The sequence below is a fragment of the Podarcis bocagei genome (assembly GCF_964188305.1).
Source record: "Podarcis bocagei genome assembly, chromosome: 2".
Lineage (NCBI taxonomy): Eukaryota > Metazoa > Chordata > Lepidosauria > Squamata > Lacertidae > Podarcis > Podarcis bocagei.
Window position 1 is genome coordinate 92197540 of NC_138126.1, and position 24522 is coordinate 92222061.

The 24522-nt window shown below is 42.5% G+C and overlaps 1 protein-coding gene across 1 annotated transcript; it reads left to right on the forward strand.

Moving 5' to 3' along the window:
- Positions 1–1597: 1597 nt before the first annotated feature.
- On the forward strand, positions 1598–23899 carry CFAP52 (cilia and flagella associated protein 52). Its single transcript, XM_081184478.1, has 14 exons — positions 1598–1742; positions 3346–3545; positions 4413–4549; positions 5917–6045; positions 7860–7959; positions 8379–8495; positions 15981–16081; positions 16844–17014; positions 20214–20362; positions 20842–20987; positions 21384–21535; positions 21834–21936; positions 22090–22201; positions 23386–23899. Exons 1-14 carry the CDS (start codon positions 1658–1660, stop codon positions 23559–23561), a joined length of 1878 nt encoding a protein of 625 aa, XP_081040604.1. The 5' UTR covers positions 1598–1657; the 3' UTR covers positions 23562–23899.
- The last annotated feature ends 623 nt before the right edge of the window (positions 23900–24522 follow it).

Below are 24522 nucleotides of genomic sequence, written 5' to 3' on the forward strand. Positions count from 1 at the left end.
TTTATGCATCCTGCTCTCCTGTTTTGAATTTTGAGGACGGTTTTAACTGCTGCTGTCCTTCATAACTGAATGTCTATTTTAATTTGTTTGTTAGACAGTATTGTTCAGTGATATTGTTTACATATGATTTCTTTTTAGCACCAATTGTAAACTTCCCGGAGAGCCATTTGGTGGCAGAAAAGCAGCATAGAAACATGGAAATAAACAAAAACAACCAGAGAGTTGGGAAGGAGGTGGGAGAGGCTTAGAGGCCATTTAATCCAATACCTTGTTTTGAGCAGAAAATCTAGAGGGAAAAACATATCCAGCCTCTGCTTGATGACATCCAGTCATGAAGTCTTCCCATCTCTCCAGGTAATTGATCCCATTGTTGAACAGCCCTTGTTATAAAGAACTGTCTCCTACTGTTCAACTGAAATTCACCTTAGGTCTGTTGCTCTCTGTGGCAGCAAAGAACAAGTCCATTTGCTCTTCTCTACGCGGCAAGGGCATCTGAAGAGTGACATCACATCTCAACTCTGGGCTAAGCATACCCAGTTCCTTCAACCTTCCCATATACTACTCTATGCGTGGTTTCCTGGCCACAAGCCCCATAAAACACAACTCCACTAATTTCTGAGTAAACGTGCATAAGATCACACCATTTTCAAACTGACAAAGAACACTTTTGGAGAGGGGGGAGGAGAACGTAGAGAAAAGCTGGCCTTTCCCACTCTTTCTATGAATCCTTCTTTGAGATTTGCAGCTTCTCCTCAAGGAGCCGAGGGCATCGCCTCAGAGCAGGCGCAGGGAACCCTGCAATTACCCATGTATATTCCTGGACTCCAACTCCCACCAACCCTCTCCACTGGCCATTGGCAAAAGGCGCTGTAGCTGGGAACTGAAGTTCAACTAGGGTTGCCACCTTTGTTCTGACAAAATACAGGACAAGGCAAGGCAGAGCGGTTGGGATTTTATTTCCATCTAGTGTTGAAGTGACTTCAAAGCAATCCACTGCAACCTATCGCAGCCTAACAGGACGGTGCCTCTGGAATATATCACACACACGTGTGTGCGGGCACACACACACACACACACGTGTGTGCGGGCACAGACACACACACGTAAAATTGTAAATCTGCCTGTGTTTTGCAACCCAGAGCTTAAATCCGTGACCTTTCACGCCCCCTTTTCAAACATATACATTTGGAGAGGAGAGAGAGAGAGGGGGGAAGACCTGAAATTCAGGACGAACAGTATCAAGACCGGGGTGCGGGGCAGGTGGCTACTGGCAGCCTGGAGAGCCCCTTCCGCACCCGCGTCTTAACAGCGTGCTTGGGTTATTATGATCTGGTCAGAAGGAGCCCTCGAGGTCCCCACTTAGGTGTCTGCAGGAGGAAGGAACTGCTATCCCACACAGCTAGAATGATGTCCGCTCTCGCCCGCCAACCGAGTAGCTTTGCGGGCGCCTCAAAAGGAGAAGGAACCAAGAGACGCGTCTCCTCCCGTGGGCCGAAGCCACGCTCGGCTTTCTTCGCTTCCACCAAAGAGGCGCCAGCCCGTGCGCGCGCAGAGGTCCTGGGGCAGAGGCGTGTGAGAGCGCGCGGGCCTCCTGCGCGCCTGCGCGGTTTCCTTGGCGACGGCCGTACACAGCCCCTGAGCACTGGAGGAGGAGGCCATGGCGGCCCTCCCGAACGGGGAGAGCGGGCCCACTAACGAAGATCTGGAAGGCCTCCAGCTGGAGGCGATCATCGGCTTCAATGGTACCAGGCGAGAAGAGGGGCGGGGAGGTTGTGGCCTGTGCCTGAGTGAGGTGAAGGGGGCAGGGGCGCTGCGTGCTCGCTCGCTGAAAGAAAAGGTGCCGGGGCTCAAAGTTGGGTGCCTGGAGAAGTGGGACGCCCCGGTTTCGGAAGCTGGTGAAGGGCCGTCTTACCCCATGCCCAAGGGCACCTGCCTTCTTTCCTAGCTGTAGCTTTCAAAACCGTCTCTCAGAACTGTGGAATGGCGGGATATAAGTATTAAAAAAAAATACTTCTGCACGTGCATATACCGTACTTTACCCGCCAGTTGTGGGGAAGGGGGGTAGTGCTAATAAATCTAGCTTTCCCATTTCCATCCCTACATTTCCCATTTCCATTCTTGCTGCAGCAGCAAGACGTATAATTGACAGCGGCCGAGAGAAGTGGCCAAATCCAGTTTTCCAAGTCTCTCAATCAAGAATAAGCTTTCCTGTGACAAAGCTTGTGCCTCTTATGATTTTATACCAAACTGCTTTAACTGTTTTGTGCAATGGTTATTTTGTGAGTTGCTCTGAGCATACCAAGGGGAAAGTCTAACCAACACACGAAAATAAAATAACGTTCTGGGACGTAACCTCAGTGAGCTTTGTTTACAGTCTATTGGAGTCTTTAGGGTGCAGTACCAAGAAATGAGAAGTGAGTTGGTTCAGGGGTCTGGATATGGAGGAGTGATCAGTTGCTGGGCTTTATTTGGTGTGCTTTTAAAGTCCTCTTGGAAGCAAACCAGATGCCCTCTCTGGCTGAAGGCATTCTCTGTAAGTCTAATATATTAAAGGAGGAGCTTCAGTTCAGAATACTTGCTCACCTTGGGGAACTTTCCATGAAAAGCAAACAATGGAAAACCAGCATTGGCGACTGGGCATTTTTTTACAGAAAGTGAGTACAATAGTTGCATTTTAAAGGGTTTAGTGGGGACATAAAATGTAGAGTTCAGTTCACAGAGTGAGTGAGACTTGTGAGTTTTGATTTGGAGGAAGCACAGAGTTGCAGGAAAAGATTTGAGCATCTATGTTTTTCAGCAATCCTGTTGCGGTTCAGGCTGCGGAATGGGAGCTCCTTCAGCATTCTCCCAGAAGCCACAACTGGGGGGAAAAAATAGGTTAAATATTTAAAGCAACTGAGAACCACAACCTTCTATCTCTTAGATCTCTGCCCAAAGGTAGGGCGGACTGGGAGCCAATCTGTATGGATCAAAAAGGGTCTGATCACAGAGTTCTGCCTTAAAACTTTAGGCTAGATCAAACTCTGTATTCAGTTCAGTATATTCCCTAATGTCTGGGAAGAGCAGAGTGGAATGAGAGATTGGGAGAAAATCTGAGTGGCAGGAAGCATTATCAAACACTTGTGAAGTGCAGAGCAGTCTGTATGCTGAGCAGCGTGGGTTAGCATGGAACAGACATCCTGTGCTCATACGGTTTTATCATGAACTGTCATTTACTGCATGTGGAAAGCAAAGTAGAAGGTATCTAAGAAGAACCCTCCCTCACCTCAGTGCAGCTAACTAATGCTCAGAGTTCCCTAGAGTATGACTCTGACTTTCTCTTTCATGTCCTTTCTTTGCTTATAGGGCATGTCCCCTTTGGCCTCATCTGCCACCCAGATCGAGAGCACCTCATCTACCCTTTGGGCTGCACAGTCATTGTCCAAGGCATAAATATTCGCACTCAGGCTTTTCTACATGGTCACACCAACAATGTCTCCTGTGTCACGGTTTCTTCAAGTGGATCCTATGTGGCTTCTGGTCAGATCACATTCATGGGATTCAAGGTGGATAAGGACACCTTTTAAAAAATGTATTGGACACCCAGTGGATGCTGCAAACAAAGACCTAGCAAAAGCATGGTTCTGATATCTGGTTTCTCAATACTGGCCTGGTTGTTTAGCCTTTAAGGTTGTGTTGTGCCTACTGGTTTAGGTCCCATAACATTACACCCATGAGCAATACTTCTGAACAACCTTGTTTTATTTACTTTCATGTGGGCCCAGTGCAGTTGTAAACATGCAATTCGGAGGGGGATGTTTCAAGCCAAATTTTAAACAACAAGGAAGATGTTGAATTTCTGATTTACTTCATAGCATACCATGTGGCCCTGAGCAAATCACTTCAAGCAAGAGTGTCTAACCTGTGGTTCTCCATGTTGGCTTACAGCTCCCAGTATTCCTGACCATGCTGCCTGCAGCTGATGAGAGTTGGACCTCTAAAAATATCTGGAGGCCCACAGGTTAGCCATCTCTGCCTTAGAAACTTTTACTTCCTTATATGGAAGCCAACAGTGTTGCTTAATTACTGTGTAAACACCTAGACTGAAGACTGAATAGAAACTTGACAATACTTTAAAAATATGGATCACGTCAAAGCATTCATGTTTTTCAGCACTTCTGCCTTGTGTCGATACATTCTTCTTGGCCCTGCCATTTGCCTTTAAAGTGAGATATGCTTGTGTTAGGTAACTGATTCACAGCAAGCTCTCTTACTCAGTAAGCCTGTAGCTGATCTGTAGGGCTGTTTAAGATGAGTTGTTTATGGCTTTTTAAATTTCATGTCTTGCTTTGTTCCAGTATCTTTCACATCACATGTTTTGGAACTGACCTAAGTGTTGTTAATATGCTGATACTTATTTTTGTGTGTTCCAGGCTGATATAATTTTATGGGATTACCAGAAAAAAGAGATGTTGACTCGGCTATCACTTCACAAGGGTAAAATTGAAAGTCTAGCATTCTCTCCAAATGACCTTTACCTAGTATCGCTGGGAGGTCAGGATGATGGAAGGTAACATTAATTGAAAAGTGGCTTTTTTTTCTTTTTCATTATATAAACCAGGAATCAAATGTGAAGTAGATGACAACCCCTGTCTATGCCTGTCTGTCTATGTCTGTTTCCATTTATTTGCTTTGAGTTCTTTTCAGAACAACTCCAACATTACTTTTCCCTACTCATGTGTTTCCCAACGATGCATGTGTGGAAGCTGGGAGAAATTAGCAGATGATGTATTTGTAATTTTGAAATGAGGCTGATATGCACAAGTGACAAAGCTGCTGCAAACTGGTCTGTCAGTTAAATGAGTCAAAATCATGTCTGACTGTTCTAGTTTTACTGTTTACACTGTTGGCCTTTCTATCTCTAACTCTTCACACAAATGTAAGAGAAATATAAAAATAAGGGTTAAGAGAATCAGCCTTCAGTCTTTGTGAGTTAAGTAATAAAGCAGACTAAAATATAATGCCAATGGTGGGTGGGCTCCTGGAGGCCTGGACACACACACACATATTATTCACAATGGTGCTTGTTCTACCCTAACACTCCTGATTGACGCCAGCAAGTCTCACAACATCTAACTACTAAGTACTGTACATTAATACAGCAAAATAAGTTAGGCTGGACACCCCCCACCTTGATCTCAGTCCCAGTAAAGTGTATCTTCCCCCACCAGGTTTGGGTCCTGATAACAGTGTATCTGTTTGCAACACCTGAAATATTGGCATCAATATGTTTTGTGATGTTGCAGTGATGTTGTAGTCAATAGCCTCAGTCCTATTCACTGGCAAAGTTAAATTTACAGTCTAATTCTAAGGTACTCATGTCCCAAGGAATAGTCCAGATGAGATTCACTTCTACCCAACTATCTTTTGAGTGTTGGGTTTAACTTAGGGAGGGGGAGTGTTTCAAAATGGAAAAATCAGTTTCTTTAAAACAGCTATGTAACAAATGATGTCAAATGATGGTTTAGCGTTCAATGAGGAGTCAAGGAGCTCTTGTTCTCCATGGTTTTCTGCCTATCTTCCTGATTTGAAACATTTTATCTGAACTGGCAACCTATAGTTTGTTCCTGCCCTGTAAATGGGAATCAGAAACCAGCATCTGAAAGCAGCAGGTACAAGGGGAGGAGGATGGAGCACGCAAGACTGAGGCTCCTTGACTGCTTGTTTTTGTAATGCCATGCCATGGTTTGTTGTTATGCCTGAACCCAATTCTATGTGTCACGCTTCTAAGATTCTGATTTTGTGCATACTTACATTTGAGCCATAATTCAGTGGGAAGTTCTTCATTGTATTTTATCACGTTATGCTGTAAGCTGACCAGAGAACAATGTTAAATGAATGGATGACTGGCTAAAAATTATTTCCCCTTTTTGGCAGCGTGGTGGTGTGGAGCATCCCAAAGAAAGAGGCCATTTGCGGTAGCCCTGCTGCTACACGTAGTGCTGGGAACCCTACCACACTGGTGTGTTCCAACTGCAGGGATGAAATGTTCATTACTGCTGGAAGGTATGGCTTTGTTTGTGACAAAGGCACCCATTTCATTTTAGAACTTCAAACTCTGCAAATCTCTTTCATTGTACAAAAGTGAATGGCAGGAATGCTGAATGAGGAAGAGAGTGGCTTCTCCTTCAGTGTTCCTGAGTACAGTGGTACCTTGGTTCCCAAACTTAATCCGTTCCAGAAGTTTGTTTCAAAACCAAAGCGTTCTCAAACCAAGGGGTGCTTTCCCATAGAAAGTACAGTGGTACCTTGCAAGACGAATGCCTCGCAAGACGAAAAACGTGCAAGACGAAAGAGTTTTCCGTTTTTTGAGTCGTTCTGCAAGACGAATTTCCCTATGGGCTTGCTTTGCAAGACGAAACGTCTTGCGAGTTTGTTTCCTTTTTCTTAAAGCCGCTAAGCCGTTAATAGCCGCTAAGCCACTAAGCCACTAATAGCCGTGCTTCGCAAGACGAAAAAACCGCAAGACGAAGAGACTCGCGGAACAGATTAATTTCGTCTTGTGAGGCACCACTGTAATGCAAAATGGATTAATCTGTTCCAGACTTTTAAAAACAACCCCTAAAACAGCAATTTAACATTAATTTAAATATCGAATGAGACCATTAATCCATAAAATGAAAGCAATAATCAATGTGCTGTACTATAAAATAAATAAGACAGGATTAAAAATAAAATTATTTTTTTTCTTTATGCACACTGATGATAGTCATTGTTTTGATGGGGGGCTTTTATCCATTTCTGCAGTCATACGATCAATCAATCAATCAATCAGTAGCTGAACTGGGTCACAAAACAAGTCACAAAAATGAAGTCACAAGCCACAGTCACAAGTCAATCCCATAAAATGAAGAACAAATCACAGTCAAAAAAACTAAAAAAGCCACACAAACAAAAATGCAAAAAATGAGCAAAAACAAAAGTTCCAGATATCACCTCTGTGTTGCATGGGTGCTTGGGACTCAGCAGCTGACAGACTCAACAGGAAGCCTCTGATTAGCAGCGGGGGAACTCAATTTACAAACTGAACACACTCAACAGGAAGCGGAACATGTTCAGCTTCCAAGGCAAAGTTCACAAACTGGAACACCAGCGATCTATTTCCAAGTTGTTAATAAACTAAGCTGTTCTAAAACCAAGGTACCACTGTAGTAGTAATGATGGAATGGTTTTGGATTCCTGACAGGCATTTCCACCAGTTTTAAACTTACCAGTGTATTGAGAAAGAGCTAAATCTTCAAATTTTGCGATTAACAAGAGGTTGTACAGCAGACACCTCCTATAACGTTTACAATGGCCGGGCAATGTAAAATTGCTCTGCACTGTGGCCTTTTAATACTGGAAGGAGGGTGTTTTTGAAATTGCTGGTTTCTTTCTTTCATCACTCATGGTATGCAATCATCTGCTTTAATAGAGAATGAAGCAGAGGAATCAGTCACCTGCCTTTTTGTTGGGGCTTGCTGTATCTTGAATGATTACTACTTATAGCCAATTGCAGGCAGTTTCCATAGAAAATAATGTAGTATGTGGGAGCTTTATGTTATGGTCAGAAAATATATTTATTTTCTCTGAAATGATCTAATCAAGCAACCAGTTCCACCTTCTGTCCCTGGATAACAAGAGAATAGAATGAGTTTGTGTTTAGCTTCTTAATACACTGCAGTGACACATCGTTAGTTGGCATATACTTTTCCAAAGCTGCCAGGCATTGGTAGGTGGAAGACAAATAGTAGATTCACCTTTGAATACTATGATCAAGAAATTTGTGTGACATTTTTTTCTATTTAGAGTCAATTTTGAAATATGTTTTTTGGCTGCAGTGGAACCATTCGCGTATGGGAATTGGATTTACCCAACAGAAAAATCCGACCAACTGAGTGTCAAACAGGGCAGCTGAAAAGAATAGTGACATGTGCTATGGTAAGCAGACTGCTGATCTAACAGTTGGATTGCTTTAGTGAACTCCGCTGTTGTGTTTTACTTTGCTGTCACTTGTTTCATTGCTTGGTAGTATTTTTTGGCAATTTAGTCTTTTTTTAATTGTGCCAAGTACAAATATTTTTAGAAGGTGTGGGGTACGATTTAATAAATTAAGTAAATTTGTTGGCATCCATCTGTCTCCAAGTGTGTAAATAGATAAGCTGAACAGCAGTAGTGTCTGAGACATAAAGACACAGAAGAACTCCTTTCCCCCTGTGATTTCCAGGTCCTATGTGAGATGGCATCAAATTTCTATCCTATATTACTCAAAAGAAATTATGACAATGAATTTATGACTACTTGTCATCTTAAAAGGTGTGGCGTGTGCTTCTAATCTTTCACCTCTTCATTCTTTCCAGATGACTGATGATGACAGTTATTTTTATATTGGGACATCCACTGGTGATGTCCTCAAACTCAATACAAAAAGCACATTGATGAGTACCTTTGGCCCAGTGAAGGAGAAATTCAGCCTGGTAAGTGGCTGCTGTGCTCCACCTCTCACTAGCAGAGAGTGTAGTCATGCAGATAGTATAGCAACAACCAACTGTTGTAACCAGTGCTATATTTCCAGAAAAAGAGGTGCCAGAACCATGAACATCTCCCTTGTTCTCTTATAATGGCAATGGCACCCACCTGAGAGGTTTCAGAACTGAGTTCCGGCTGAACAAAAGCCCTGGTTGTAACAAACATTTAGCAGGTGTCAGGTGACAAAGTGCCAGTATAGTTGCATCTGATCCTGTGTAAAACTCCTGACTTTGGGTGGACCCTTCATTCTGAGCAACTTGTTATTTGGGTGTAGACTGAGCTTACCTCCGCCTTGCCTTTTGGTATGTATCTTCAGGGAAGTTTAACCACTTACCTAGCTTCTTTTCTCTGGACTACCTGATACTTGGGCATCGACTTGTTAACATCTCCAGTAAACTATGGTATGTCTAAGTGTCTATGGGCAAATCTCTCCCAACCTTCGTTTCCCACTGTAAAATGGGATCCCTAACAGTAAGTATTAGGAATATAGTAAACTGCCATATACAAAGTCAGACAGTTTGTCTACCTAGTTCAGTACTGTCATGCTAACTGGTGCTAGCTGCCACTTGATCCTTTTAATTGTTGATGCCAGGGTTAGAGATGGGTCCTTCTGCATGAAAGACGTAACCCAAAGTTAATATCTCAGAACTGTTGTTAGGAGGAATGACAAAAGCACTAGTATTATGTATAGTAGAGTACAGGAATCTGGGCATGGGTTTCCTGACATAACACCTAGTAGGGTGCTAAATTTGTTCATATTTCTAACTGCTCCTCTGCCTACCTGACCAAATGGTAGCATCTTTGTGTGGGCAATTTTGAATACCTGGTGAAATTAAGCTGTCCTTCCCAACACTCTCATAATTATGTCAGCTCTTTTCCTCATTACATACACTGACTCTTGGCTATGTATCAGAATTCTAGTCTTTACTTTTTTTCTGTTTGCTCTCTGTTGACATTTTTTCTCGATCATATCTGTCCTCCCACTCATTTTTTCCTATGCATCCCCTTCATCCTAAGTCAGAATTGCTCCAGATCTGCTCTTGACTTCCCTTTCCCCATTCTCCCATTCTTTATGTCTTGTGCTATGCTGATCCTGTGATTAGGAAAGCTTCCCCCTTCTCTCCTCCGTTCTTCCTGAAAACCTGCTTCATTAGCAAAGCTTTTCCTGAGTTACTCTAGACTCACCCTGATTTGATATTTCACTCACTGCTCTATGATACTTGCCTTTACATCATGTGCCTTTTGCAGATTATAAGCCTTCTAACTATGACTGTACAGCATCTGCATTGACTGGTACTGAATATTAAATGGTGAGAGGAGTAGCATCTCTTCTCTACAGAAGGGAGTAGGAAAATACCATGTGGCTAGCAGTGTGATTATCTCCCCTCTCCATTCTAGTCTAATAAATTATGTCAATGGATTGGATGTGGACTGCTCACTTGGAGCACCTCAACTTGTACTCTCCAGATGTTGTTGGACTACAGCCCCCATCACTCTTAACCAATTGTCTATGCTGGTTGGTGCTGATGGGGGTTGTAGTCCAACATCTGGAGGGCACCAGCTTGTGGAATGCTGACCTAGAGGAGTCTTGCTAACATAATCTATATGTGTTTTGCTCTATATCTCTTTGTGTGTGTGTTTTGCAGGATATGACTCTTGAGGCATTTTAAGATTAAACACATATTTCTATATGTTTATAGAGGATTAAACATGTAAGCTTTTGTGGACTAGAGCTTTGTTACATACATGAAGTAATAACTTGAAGGAAGGTACATTATTCTCTCTGCTATACTCATGGTATTTCATATAGATCAGGGGTCTGCAACCCGCGGCTCCGGAGCCGCATGTGGCTCTTTTACACCTTTGCCGCGGCTCCGGGGCAGATACTAGCGAGGGGAGGAGGCGCATTGTGCGCCCCGACACTCCCCACTGTGGCGGGCGCTGTACTGGCTGTGTCTTCGCATGGGGGCGGTGCATGCGTTAGTCACGCACTGTCCCGACGTCACCTTCCCGCCCGCTGTCAGATCGCGGCTCCGGAGATATATTTGTTTTAAATGTCACAGTGGTTTTGCGGCTCCCAGTTTTTTCCCCCTTCGGAAACGGGTCCAAGTGGCTCTTTTTGTCTTAAAGGTTGCAGACCCCTGATATAGATCTAGCCACAAAAATGTGTATGATGAAGTAGGCTCTATCCAACAAAAGCCTATGCCACAATATTTGTTTTAGCTTCTAAGATGTCCTAAGACTCTTTTTTAAAAATGGTACCAGGATTCATTCCTTTATCTTTTTCATCCCATCTTGCAAATAATTACAGTGGTACCTCGGGTTAAGTACTTAATACGTTCCGGAGGTCCGTACTTAACCTGAAACTGTTCTTAACCTGAAGCACCACTTTAGCTAATGGGGCCTCCTGCTGCTGCCGCGCCGCCGGGGCACAATTTCTGTTTTCATCCTGAAGCAAAGTTCTTAACCTGAAGCACTATTTCTGGGTTAACGGAGTCTGTAACCTGAAGCGTATGTAACCTGAAGCGTATGTAACCTGAGGTACCACTGTATCGCCTCCAGGGCCTGTGCTCATATCGTCATCGTTGTCGTCATCATCATCATCATCATCATCTTCATCAAGCAGCTTTGAGACAGCTTCCAGTCATAAAATAAGAAAATAAAAAAATATTCAAAATCACAATGGCAAGCACAGTAAAACAACTGCAGTGTACTCAGACAGAATACAATACATGATCCAATCAACAAAGTCAACAATACCCAATCACTTGAAGTCAGTGGTGCTCAATGTGCATGACATCACACTAGGGACAATTACTTTTTGTAGTGAGTAAATCAGTCATAATCTTTATTCAAAGGGAGATATATATTTGTTCATCAACTGTAATTTAGGAGCCTCATGTTCTGTTCTTTATAAGTCTTTTGCATAAATGACAAAATCTGATGACAGATGCAAAGCTTGGATGGTTCTTAACAGTTTGAGATGTGCAAGTTAATTCTTACTCATTTGCACAGACTAGATAGAAGAAGTATACTGTCCTTCAAATATTCTTTATTCTAAAGCCAGGCAGTAGTTTTCTAGAGCCAACGAAAACATTAGAAAGAGATTCTATTTCATGATCGTGTACTCCATTAACATAATGTCTGAAGGACCCAGGATATGCTACCTGTTAATGTATGACACACATGGGCCAGAGACATGTTAATGGTTGATTTGATATCATAGGCCTATAAAACTGGAGCAGAACATCACAATCCAAATAATTGACATGAAGCAATATCTCCAGTCACCAAACACCTGTTAAATATTATTTATTTGCTATATCTTCACCTCTTCTTTCTCTAGTTTTCAGACTTATGAGAGATTCAGCCATATCATCAGAAGCACAAGACAGGCAATTGGTTTAATTAAAAAAACAACCCTCAGCTTTCAGATACAATGTACATGAAAACATGTTTTCTATAAAACATTGTAAATAGCACACAAGGAGACTCATGCTGGTTTCTGGAGCTCAGTACTTTATCAAATTTGGATCTCATTAGCAGAGCTTCCTAATTCATTTTAAATATAACAAACTACAGTAACATCTACTGAATGAAATGCTACAAAAAATTAAAATTAAAGCAAGTAACCTCATTCACATAAATCCCTTTATTTATTTAAGTTTTGAATATATTCCCCCATTAAATATGTAGCTGATTGTTTCCAGACTCCAAGTCCAGTCTTTAAGATCTTCAGGATAGGCCCTTCTTTCTGACCCTTCACCAGGGTAGCTGTTTCTTGAAGTAATGTGTGAAAGGGCCTTCTTTGTGGTGACCCCCACTTATGGAATGCCCTTCCCTTCTGAAATATAGCTGGTACCAGCCTTGTTTACTTAATGGTGTTCAGCTGATCTGTTAAACAATGGGGGTCAACTATAGTAGGTTTAAGACAGTTTAGAATAATATGTGATGGTTTGGACTATTATCTTTTATCTGCTTTCGTTCTTTGACTGGGATCTTGTTACGGAAAAGGAGCAATGTGGCAGCGAGCTGCAGCTGGCTGGAAAGCAAAACATGATGGGAATGTTGGGACTGTACTGTGGGAACAGAGGGACAGTCTATTCACAGTGCTGAACACCGGATTTAGCTCAGAGTGTAATTTGACCTGTACAGGAAGTACAGGAGGTGGAGTTACTCTCTCTGCTGTTGGAGTTTGAAGAGAGCAGACGCGTTTCTCTGTAATGCTGCAAAGACAGAAATAAAGGCATGTAAATACATTTCTGTCTATCTCTTTCCCCTCCCTGGGGGGAGCAGGGAAGACTGGTGTGTCCTTCTCACGCTGAGGAGGATCGCCGATCGCGACCTAGCCTGTATCCTGCCGGGAAACGCAGACAGGGAGGTCAACAAGGAGATCAAGCCGGGTGCCTGGAGAGTGGCCAGTTTCTCCTCAGAAGGCTTGAATTTCCAACAGATCTTTTTAAAAATCTTTTCATGCTGTAACGTGCCCTGGGATCATTAACTCGATGAAGGGTGGGCTTCAGATTTAAAAGAAATAAAACAAAACAATTATATTGCCATTTAAAACATTGGGATTTTTTATAGTTGGTTTAATAGGAAATGCATTGAAGCAGGCAGCAGAGATGTTCTCTACCGAGTTATCAATACTGTAACTATCTGGATATGGTTTTATTTTCAACTGACGATGAAAGATGCTTTGAAAGCAAAGTAAGGAAAAAGGCATTTCATTATAGACACATTGCAGCCTGAATTATTCAAGTAAAAAGAAAGAATTGTGTGTCTTGGAAAGGGGTTATCAGAGATATTGGGATGTTTACATTTGAAAGCAATTAGGATGGATGCAGAGCTTCATTTTCCTGCAGGGAAATAAGTGAGCTTTATTTGGCTTGGAAGTTATCTCTTGTAATCGGAATCAGTCATGGCTGTGATTTCTTTGTGTAACAAGTAAATAATAAAAGAAAAGTTAAGCCATCCAGCAGCCTTTGTGTTTAGCTCACAAGGGAAATGGCAGGGTGTAAAGTGGAGTATTGCATCATTAATATGAACTACTGAGCATTATGAATAACAAGTGTGGATTATAAAGCAATCTGCTTTCTCACTGTGATTCAAGGTACAGTCATCATAGGCAGGCCTTGTCCGTCTGAAGATTCTCTTTTTTGGTAGCTGTTAGTTGGTTTCTGATATGATTCCGTTGCAATAATTGGAACTTGCTTCCAAGTCAAGCTGTTTAGGACTGAGTGATGTCAGCAGTCTATCCAGGAAAATTAAAGCCCTGACAGGATTGTGTTAACACCACACATTACCTAGCAAGGTAGTGAAAACCTGTCATCATGAAACTTCTCAAATGTAAGAGAGTTTATATGTAATTGTGCCAACTGTGTGGTTTTTTTTTTCCTTCTTCAAACCAAGTCCTGTCTTAGGAAGTAGTATCCTGCAACATATCAAAAAACAGAGCTGATGTGGATTTGATATTTGGACACTTGTAAAGTCCCATTGACACCCCTAAGAAAGATTTGTGTTTAAAAGTAATCCTGCTTCTGGATAATAATTTATAGAGAGAAGGAACACCTACCATTTGGCTAATAATTTGTTCCACACCATTCACAGATGTTTCTTCTATGCCTCTTTGTTTTAGAAGGGCATTACATTTGGTAATTCGGTGGGAATTTCTGGAAGGCAGCAGAAATCACGTTTTGGGGGCATTTTCCTAAAAAAAACACCTCAACAATTTTTTGGGATGTCTGGATTTTTACTTCTTGAAATATGGCAACCCTACATCTTGGAACACTGAAACAATATGACATTTTCCAAACTGTTGCCCCTCCCCCCCAATATGTTTTTGACTACAACTCCCATCGACCCCAGACAGCAAACCTAATGGTCAGGGATAATGGGAGCTGTGTCTTCCAGATGTTTTGGACTGTCAGTTTGAGGAAGACTATGAGGTTGTGTTTACCCAGACTTCACAAGAGCTCTGCTCATAAATGTTCATGTGATTGGCTGCATACATGACAGGGGTGATGAACCTGTTATCTTCAAGATGATTTTGGACTACAATTCCTGTCTTCCCTGATCATTGGCCATTCTGATTGGTGCTGATGGGAGCTGAAATTCAACTGTCTTAAACTACAATAGCTCAAGGCTCATGGAAAGTTCAGCAGTGCCCCACCAAGATGCCAAGGCAGGAACTGAAAGCACTTGGAACACTTGCAGGACCTTGGATAGTTCCAATATCCTTCCATGGTATCTTTGCTGCCTGCTGGTTTTTGAGGGACCTTGTTCTGCAGCCTTTTACCCCTATGGAGCTGGAAAGACAATGATGCACTGGGGGTCTCCTTCAAATTGGAAGAGACTGGCAAGGCTCTGTCCCTTAGCTGGGGCTGTGCTGTCCTGGAAGTTCTTCTGTCAAGGACAAAGCTGAAGTCTTGTTCTTCTCTGCCACACAACTCATAGTCTTTGTGAGTTGTGGGTCATTATACCAACAACATCTGGTGGGCCTCAGGTTAGCCTCCTCTGCGATACAAATCAGACCTAAGATTGCTGAGGGTGTCCCATAGTGTTTGGCAGTAAAAACCTGGAAATTATCAAGGGAGGAGGAGAATCATCCATTGGTTCCCTATGCTGAAATAAATGCAGAAATGACAAATGGAGACATTTTGGGAAGAAGATAGAGGGCTGCATAAACTATTAAGCTGGTTCAGGAAGGAAGTTCTTATGTGACTGCTAAATGAGCAATGAAACACTCAGAGAACACTCTCTTATCATGTAAATAATCTTAATGAAGACTTCTCGTCGTGATCTTCCTCTTACCTGCTTCACAGTCCTCCCTTCTTCATTGTCATTCAGCATCCTACATGTCCTGTCTATCCATTCTCAAAAGCTCATCCTGTTAATGTCCACCTCCTAAATTTATGTCTATATTTTCATGAATTAGATCTTAAACTCTAAAAGGCACTTGACATTTTATGTGACTTCTCAGGAAAAGGCTGACCTAAGTGCATGCAGTGTGAAGGGGAGACACACACCACCACCCAGAAAAAGATGCAGGAAGAGCCTGCTGAACCTGAACACTGTGAAGCTCCCACTTCCTGCAGATTCACACTTTGTGTTGGGGAATGCACATTTTATGTGCTTACCACAAATACTAGTGGACCACATAAAATGAATGTGCTTGTCTGTCCAGGGAGGTGGTGTTCAATCTGATATGAATAGAGCTGTAAAAGGTGTTTCTTTCCTTGGTTATTTTTACATTGCTGAATAACAACAACTTTCCCTCTTTTGATAAGTCAGCACTGGTAAAAGAGTAATCTTAATTGCATACACACCACCTCAGATTGCAAGGCAAATACTCTGATCTGTCCAATCATCCTGCACAAATACAGTGATTTGGCTAGCATATAAGTGTCTTAATCCTGCTTTTTTTCCCCCTACAGGGAGTGACATCTTTGCTATTGCTGAAGACGGGAGACTTAGTCATTGGTACAGGAGCTGGAATTGTAGCTCTTTGTTCAGAATCAAACTATAAAGTAATAAAGTGAGTTTCTGAACATTCATTAGCAAGGATATTAGTGCACCCTGGTAGTTGCATTCAACATGGAAATAATGTGTATGATTACATTATGCCACCTACTTTTTCCGTGGGGTGAAGTGAGTCAGTTTTGAATTTATTAAAACAAAATTTGAATTTTATTTTGAATGTCAAATACATTTAGTTGCTACTTTGTAAGCAGAGAAACTAAAGAATAGAGTGTTGGTGCTCTTAGCTAGACCACTAGAAAAGAGAGCTTTTGACTGGAAAATGAAATTAGAAGTTCCATTTTGTCAAGAGAGCTTCAGACCAAAATCACTAAATATGGATCTTTACACAAGAGTTGCTAGCTTAATTTGATGGCTTTCAGTTCACAAAATCCAATGCAGAACTATAGATTTGTTAAAGTGTATTCTTGTCATCCAGTTGTGCTCAAAAATAAACCAATTTTATTTTTCATCCAATTTCAGTTAATAGATTATGGAAAATATCCACAGCTTTTCCCCGGAACATGATTAAAAAAAATCACAAAGAAGCATTAATAATAACAACAACAACAATTAATAGGAGAAACAGGAACATTAAATGCTTCCTAATCTCTCAATTTACAGACCGAGTACTGAAGCCAGGTCCTACCATGGGCTATTGGTGGAAGAAAGGATAACAATGCCGAAAACAAACATTAACTTAAACAAGCAAGGCCTGGGTAGGATGAATGATCTTTTTAAAAAGTCATTTTCAGTACCAAACTTTCTTTTGGCTTTACAGAAAAGTTCAGCTGGAAGGTGGTGTCACATCCATCACGCCACGAGGGCAGGGGCACCAGTTTTTTGTGGGCACTGAGGAGGCACAGATTTATCGGTTCTCATATTCGGACTTTAGGGATGAGCTCATAGCCACCTGCCACAATGAGGCCATCCATGATATCATTTTTCCATAGTAAGTATGATCCAAAGAATCTTGTTAATCCTGCATATATGTACAAGGTACAGTGGGTTTGGTAGACAGCAATCTTAATCTTTTGGATGGTCCTGTATGTTCAGTGACTTGCAAAGGGGGGCACTTACTTAGGGTTAACAAAACCAGCTAGTAAACTGTAGGCTCTAGCCTGCAGGAAATTCCAGGAAGCAGGACAGACAAGAAAGCAAATGGGGTTGGAGGGTTGTAGTCTTAAACATCTGGTGTGCACTAGGTTGTGGTTTTACTATCTGATTCTTTGTAGGTTTTCTCTCTGCTTTCTCTGCATGGTTACAATAGCTCTGTCTTGGAGCTTTGGATAAGACGCCCTATGCTGACACTGCACAGAGATGTATCATAGCATTTCTGCTTATGTTATTTTCAAAGACATCGGCATGCAAACCAATGTATTAAGATGCATGGGAAAACATAATGCACACATATGTTTTCCCAGAAAAGATGTGAGCACAGCCAGCAAAGAAATAATGTTGGAAGCAACCCTCAAATTGGTGGTTCTTTCTAATAAGCCCAAGGTCTATTCAATCCCAGTGCTCTGGGTTTGGCACATTCTGGGGAAAAGAAGAGAATTTAGAGAATAGAATACTTTGGGCAAGGATGAATGGAAAGAATCAGCTGGATACTCACATAATAGGAGCTTGGCGGAGGGGGGGGGTTTACACTCTTGCCAGTGCTGCTCTCCAATAAAATTTGCTTTGCTCATTGATGTTTCAGCAAATATGGCCCTCACATTCTCTTACCTTTCTGTAATGACTAGACACCTGCCAAATTCTGCACTGCAAGTAGATTTATACACAGATTTATATGCACAGTCTTCTTCATGTTCTTTCTGGGTCTGCAAGGCCTTTGGAGCATTTCTGTGAAAAGATTCCATTTCATTTCTAAGGTGTCCTTTGCATGCAGCCCCCAGCTTCATGGAAGCTATTTTTTTCATGAAAAGTTCCCCTATAATTGGGGTTGTATGTAATTGATTCAGTCAGGTGTGCAGAATCACACTGATCCCATGATACAGATAGGTAGCCGTGTTGGTCTGCCATAGTCAAAATAAAAAAAATCATTCCAGTAGCACCTTAAAGACCATACCAAGAACTAACTTAGTTGGTCTTTAAGGTGCTACTGGAAGGAATTTTTTTATTTTGACTGATCCCATGAGAAAGACCCACTTCAATTGCACCCACCATGTGGCCAATCTGTTCATGGAAATGTGGGAGCCACATTGGGAGAAATCTGATCCCAAGTAGCTGGGACATTCATCCATTCATTTTATTTGTATGCCACTTTCCCACCCAAAATTCATGCTGAAAGCAGCTTACAACAAAGAAACAGGGATGCATTGCAGCCAGTTGAATGGCATTTTATTTATTGTTGCAAGTCTGACTGCCCTCTTTTCCACCTCTAAAGCGCTGAATGTAAATTAATCCATGGCTAGCACTGCAGTGGCAATGTTGTGTTTCACAAGGTGTTTTGCTTGGTTAGATTCTGGGTGTGCCATATGCTGTGCTGTCTGTCCTAGCTCATCATCTGTTTGAATTCCCCTCATGAATAGGCAGGTGAATTCCCATTTGCTGTCAGTACTGAGACCGTGACATTTCTTCGAAATGATGGTTCAGTTGCTGTCTCCTGCAAATGGAGCCTGGCAGTATGGGGCAGAAGGACACGGTGGGTTTTGTAGGCCACAGCTGTCTCCCTTGCCCTACCTTTCATGCAATGTCAAACATTTTGCTAAGTTACATCAAGACGAGTGCTGGGAACAATTGCAGGTCGCCCTTGTCATCGGAGTGCCCACAGACATATCTTCTGTTTAATGAGACAGCCCTGTGAGGTTTACAGTAATCTGACGCTTGCGTGTGATTCATGCCTCCTGTGTGAGAGCTGTTCAGATGAGCTTGATGGAATGGCTATTGTTTGCTTTCACTTGAATTACTCATCTCTTTTCTCTTTCTGAGCAGGATACAGTGCAACCTGTGAACTATTCTTTTCTGTCTTGACTTATTCTGAAATACTTCAAAGTGATTGTAGTATTCTACTGTTCTGTGTATAGAGGATGGACTGCTTGACTCTAGTATGAGATTGACAGAATAATGTTATTTTAAGCAAAGATTATGAGGGGTTATTTATTTGTTTAAGGCATTTATATACCACTTGATCATTATTATTCTGCTGGAAGCCATCCAGAGGGGCTGGGGAAACCCAGCCAAATAGGTGGGCTATAAATATTATGATTATGATTATGATTATTTCTTCTAAGTGGAATGGAAGTAAAGAGCTCATGGGAGTAACGAAACATGACTGGAAGCTAAGGTGTGATAGCCATGAAGGGCACTGAAATGCAATGTCCTCAAAGCTGGGGCGTTAACATAATTAGCACATGCTTAGCACATTCTTAGCACATGTCTCTCTGTTTGGGGCATTTGTGGGCCTACAAATGTTGCTGCACTGCAATTTCCATCATCCCTGACCATTGGCCATGCTGGCTGTGGTTGATGGGAAGTGGAGCTCAACAACATTGGGAGGGCAACAGGTTCCTCATCCCTGCTGTAAGGGCTTTCAGTCCAAGTCCAGCATTAGGGAAAGGGTTTGCCCTACCCCAGATCCAGCAACTCCTTTGAGCAGTCAACCTGGAGGTTTTGAACATGTGGAGGGGGAAATGTAACAAGTCCCTTACCTTTTTCTACTCACACCTGCTCCCTAGAGCTGCTGCTCTGGTTTCCATCAGAATTGCCCGGAACTAGTAATACACCAGTAGCACCAGTCAAAGTGGCAAGTAATAAGCTCACCCATTGAGTCATGGTATTCTACATGCTTCATATCTATTATCTTCTCTCACTGGGCAAATCACCAGATCTGTGACATTCAAGCTCTCATCCATTTCTGAATTACCTTGAGAGCCAGTTTGAAAGTGGTTAGATATTATTCTCCATTATGGTCATTTAATTATCACTGTGTGGATTTGCTATAATGTGATTATAACATTCACTTTTGAGCTGGACTTAGACACGTCAAGTTTCTTCTCAAAATGACTATGTTGGGCGTTCTGAATGAGAAAGGCCTTCAGGGGAATATGGCCCAGTGGCTCAGCTCTGGCATTTTAATACTATGGTTATTGAGAGTTAGCAGCAATTCTGTTTGAATCTTCCTAAGCCAGATTCTCTGCCTCCCACAGTGGTACATCTGACTTGTTTGCCACCTGCTCCAAGAATGATATCCGTGTGTGGTATACACCTGAAAACAGGGAGCTGCTACGAATAACAGTCCCCAACATGACCTGCCATGCCATAGATTTTATGAGGGATGGCAAGAGCATCATTTCAGGTAAATACATTCTGCATGTTCCAGTTTATTGTAGAATTGTATCCACAGTCAGTTGCCCTATGTTTAAATTGTCCTTCTGTCATTAGATTCTGCCCAGTGCTTTCTAAGGTCTTTGTAGAACTACTGCTGTTGCCTTATGGGTAATTGAGCTACAATTGTCCACTGCATAATTTGGAATCATGGAACGGAGAGAGAATAGTTTTGTTGAATCCCCACAGACCTAAACTCTGTGGCTGCAGCTTCTTACATAGAAATCACCTGCTGAAGAGTGATGCTGTGAGTGCCATATCTTTTCCTTAGCATTTTCCTTGGCGAGAGCAGGTCATCAAAGCCATGTGATCTGGACATTGGCGAGCTCTGTAGCAGAACTGTGTGTTTTCTTGCTGCTTCCAGCCATAATGACCGTGAAAGTAGCAAAACACCAGGTGAAGGAAGGAAAAGTAGAAGAGACTTAGCAAAATCTTTCTATATTATTTTAGCATGGAATGATGGGAAGATCCGTGCCTTCACCCCAGAAACTGGGCGGCTAATGTACGTGATCGAACATGCTCACAGCATGGGTGTGACGGCTGTGGCTACCACAAGTGATGGCAAAAGAATCATCAGTGGTGGAGGCGAAGGCCAGGTAATGAGCCCTCAAAGTCCTTGGATCTCCTTTGCAGATTTCACCAACTTTTGTACTGATGGATTCCTACCTACAACACATTTCTTTTTAATGAGACACATGGCCAGTTGTGCGCCATTGCATGCTGAATAACTCTGTGGTGTATATATCCTGTGGCAGAGCAGACCCAAGAGCCTATGAAGCTCAAGCCCCACATTGAAATTTCATTTCAGCCATGAATGCTTTCTCCCAAGTAGCCTTAAGCAGACCAATTCCTCAACTATAGTCCACATTATAACAGGGGATAATGATACTGGCCCCCAAATATACGGGATATTTATAGATTGCCAAGATAAAGCACTTAGAGAAAGACACTATATAAATGCATTTTCTGAAGATTCCGCTTTTGGGTTACAGGTGAGAGTATGGGAGGTTGGCAAGGAGACGCGCAAACTGGAAGAGGTCATGAAAGAGCACATCTCTTCTATTTCATGCATCAAGATCAAGAAAAATAACCAGGAGTGTGTCACGGCCAGTATCGACGGATCATGCATTATCTGGGATCTTGTGTAAGGCCCTTCTTGCTTGGAATCGTGGCTGTCTGCAGCCACAGTATTGTGCTAATTTCTTCTTTCAACTAAGAGGGTTATCTTGAAGAGACAAAAAAGAAAAGAGAAAGCAGGGTGGACTCCAGGGACTTCTGGGATTTCAGTGCATGCCTCTGCAGCTGAAGGGGACTTGGCTATTTTATAAATCACAGATCAGTAGATCAGGGTCTGAAAAGTAAGAGTTGTTGGTGGAGGGCTCTGCTTAAACCTAACAATACGTAACCTCAGAAACACTGGGTGTTTTTCTCCCCACCCCCAGTCGCTTCATGAGGCGTCAGATGATCTTGGCCAACACCTTGTTCAAATGTGTGTGTTACCATCCTGATGAGCACCAGCTTATTACAAGTGGCACAGACCGGAAGGTGAGTAAAGGTAACACTGGGACATGAGCCCAGCAAGACGCGTTACTGCCTAAGTACCCGGCTGCATGTCTCAGACATCTCTTGGAGTAAATGTATGAAATAGTTGCTGCACAGAGGAAGGCTCTCTCACACAGGTTTTCTTCTGGTTTCTAGATTGGTTACTGGGAGGTGTTTGATGGGTCCCCAATCAGAGACCTGGAGGGCTCCCTGTCCGGTTCTATCAATGGGATGGATATTACATCAGATGGAATCGTCTTTGTCACTGGTAACGTTGAATTTTAAAAAATGAACCTTATACTGGAGAGGCATTGTTCTCCTTCTGCAGAGATACTTGCTCCTTTTCTCATTCATTCCTGACAAGATCTTGTGCTATTGAGAACTGAAACTAAAGAAATCAGATATACTCTGTAAAGGCCAGAAAGAAAATGAGATTTGACTTTGAAAAATGTGGTGGTGGGCTACTTCTGAAAGGCTGCAATCCTATACTCATTTACCTGGGAATAAGCTCAGTTGTACTCAATGGTGCTTAATTTTGAGTAGACTTGTATAGGCTTCTATGATAATCATTATCGTGAATGACTGCACTCTGAGGTCCCTGTTGAAATCCATTGTTGGATTAGGGAGTTGCTCCCCATAGTCTTCATTCATGTATCATGCTCGTGGCTCCCTTCCTCCATTCATGTTGCACAACGTACACTTCTGACTACCATTTCCCAGCCCATTTTAGCCCCAAAATTCATTCTATATATACCCTTTCTCTGAGTATGGATCCTTTTGGTTCCAAAATGGCACTACCCACACACAAAACAAAGGTATCAGCAGCCTTGGGGGAAGTCAAAGGTTTGCATAACTACAATAACTCTTTGGAAAATATCCCGAGGAGAGAGGAAACCCAAAGCAACTCACTGAGGGCTGAGTAGACTTAACTGGCTCAGAGTGCTGACTGTTAGAGGGGATGAAGTGGTGCAGATGACTTAATGATGGTGCCGATGGTTCTCCAACCTTTTGGGGCCTGGGAGTACGTTGGGAAAGCTAAGAACCTCTTCCTGCACCACAAAATAATTGATCAGACAGACAAAAGACGCAATGCTCAGAATCACCTCCTCCCCCCAAAACCCAGGCAAAACATCCACGCCCTCCCAAAACAAAAACATGGAAGAGGAAAGCAATTCCTCCCAACAAAATACCCCCAATCTTTTAAAAATAAAAATAAAAATTGGGAGAGCCTTGGTAAGCATGAAGGGTTGTGTGTTGCCGAGGACATGTTGGTGCTGATGGATTAGAGACTCCTGAAATACATTGCCATGGGTAGGCTGCCTGGAACCTTGAGCAGGAGCTCTCCAAACTGCAGCATTTTGTTGCAGCTGCCCCTTTTCTTTGCTTATTCCTTCAGTGGATTGCTGGCAGTCTTTCACAAAGTCTAACCTTCCTTTCTTCTCTCCCCTTCAGGAGGTGATGACCACCTAGTGAAAGTGTGGGATTACAACGAGGGTGAAGTGATGTTTGTTGGGGTTGGCCACAGTGGCAGCATCACCCGCCTGAAGATCTGCCCTAACAACAAATACATTGTGAGCGTGAGCGCTGATGGTGCCATCCTTCGCTGGAAGTACCCCCATGTCCACTGACGCCTAATAGCAGCAGCCGCTAGACAAAGATTCCAGTTCTGAACTGTTCTTTTTTAAGTTGATGTGCTTTTCAAAACTTAGAAGCCCTTGCTGCTCCTAAGGGAGATAATAGTTCACTTTGTTTGAAATAGTCAGACCTTCCTGTAGTATTATTGTCCATAGATCCAAGTGCCTATTGTCTGCATTGGTTTCAGTTGGTGCTTAATCACATGGCGCTGTGAACCCCAGGCCTGGCACATTCGTATTTATGTTTGTGATGTATTCTGTTTGAAATTTCAGTTCAGAAAACTGTGTCATGTCCCCCTCCTTCACAATGTATTCTGTGTTGTGCAACTCTACCGCTCTGTGTGCATCTTTAATTCGCCTCTGCTAAAAAGACAAAAAGCTTAGAATCATAGCAGCAATTCCACATTTGGAAAGGCTCTCGAAGGCTATTGTGTTCAAGGATGCAGTGATGCATTGGAATGCTAACCCCAGCAGTCCCTGTCAAGATCAGAGTGTAGGAATCTGCCTTATGTGGAGATAGAAGATCGGTCCCTCCAGCTCAGGATTGTCTACATGGACAAGCAGCAGCTCTCCAGGTTGCAGATAGGAATTCTTCCTGGCCTTGCTTGCAAGCTTCTGCATGTGTTCCAACACCACTGGCAGACCTCCATTTTTGGGGCCCTGAAGCTTGGGCAAATCACAACCCCTTTACAACATCTGTGCTATTGACTCTCAAACTTTGGGATTGTTGAAATATATACAACAAAAAAAATAAAATAATCACTTTCAGTTGTGTGACTCAAACTGGGTCTACTAGACCCCAAACTTTTAAGCTGTGTGGACTATAGTTTATTCTGAGGCCCCTCCAGAATTAAAGGGCCCTGAAGCTTAAGCTTCATTAGTTCATAGTAGATGCGCCCCTGTCTACCACTAAACTACAGTCCTTCCTCTTCGTTAAGATACTTGTCTCCTCTTG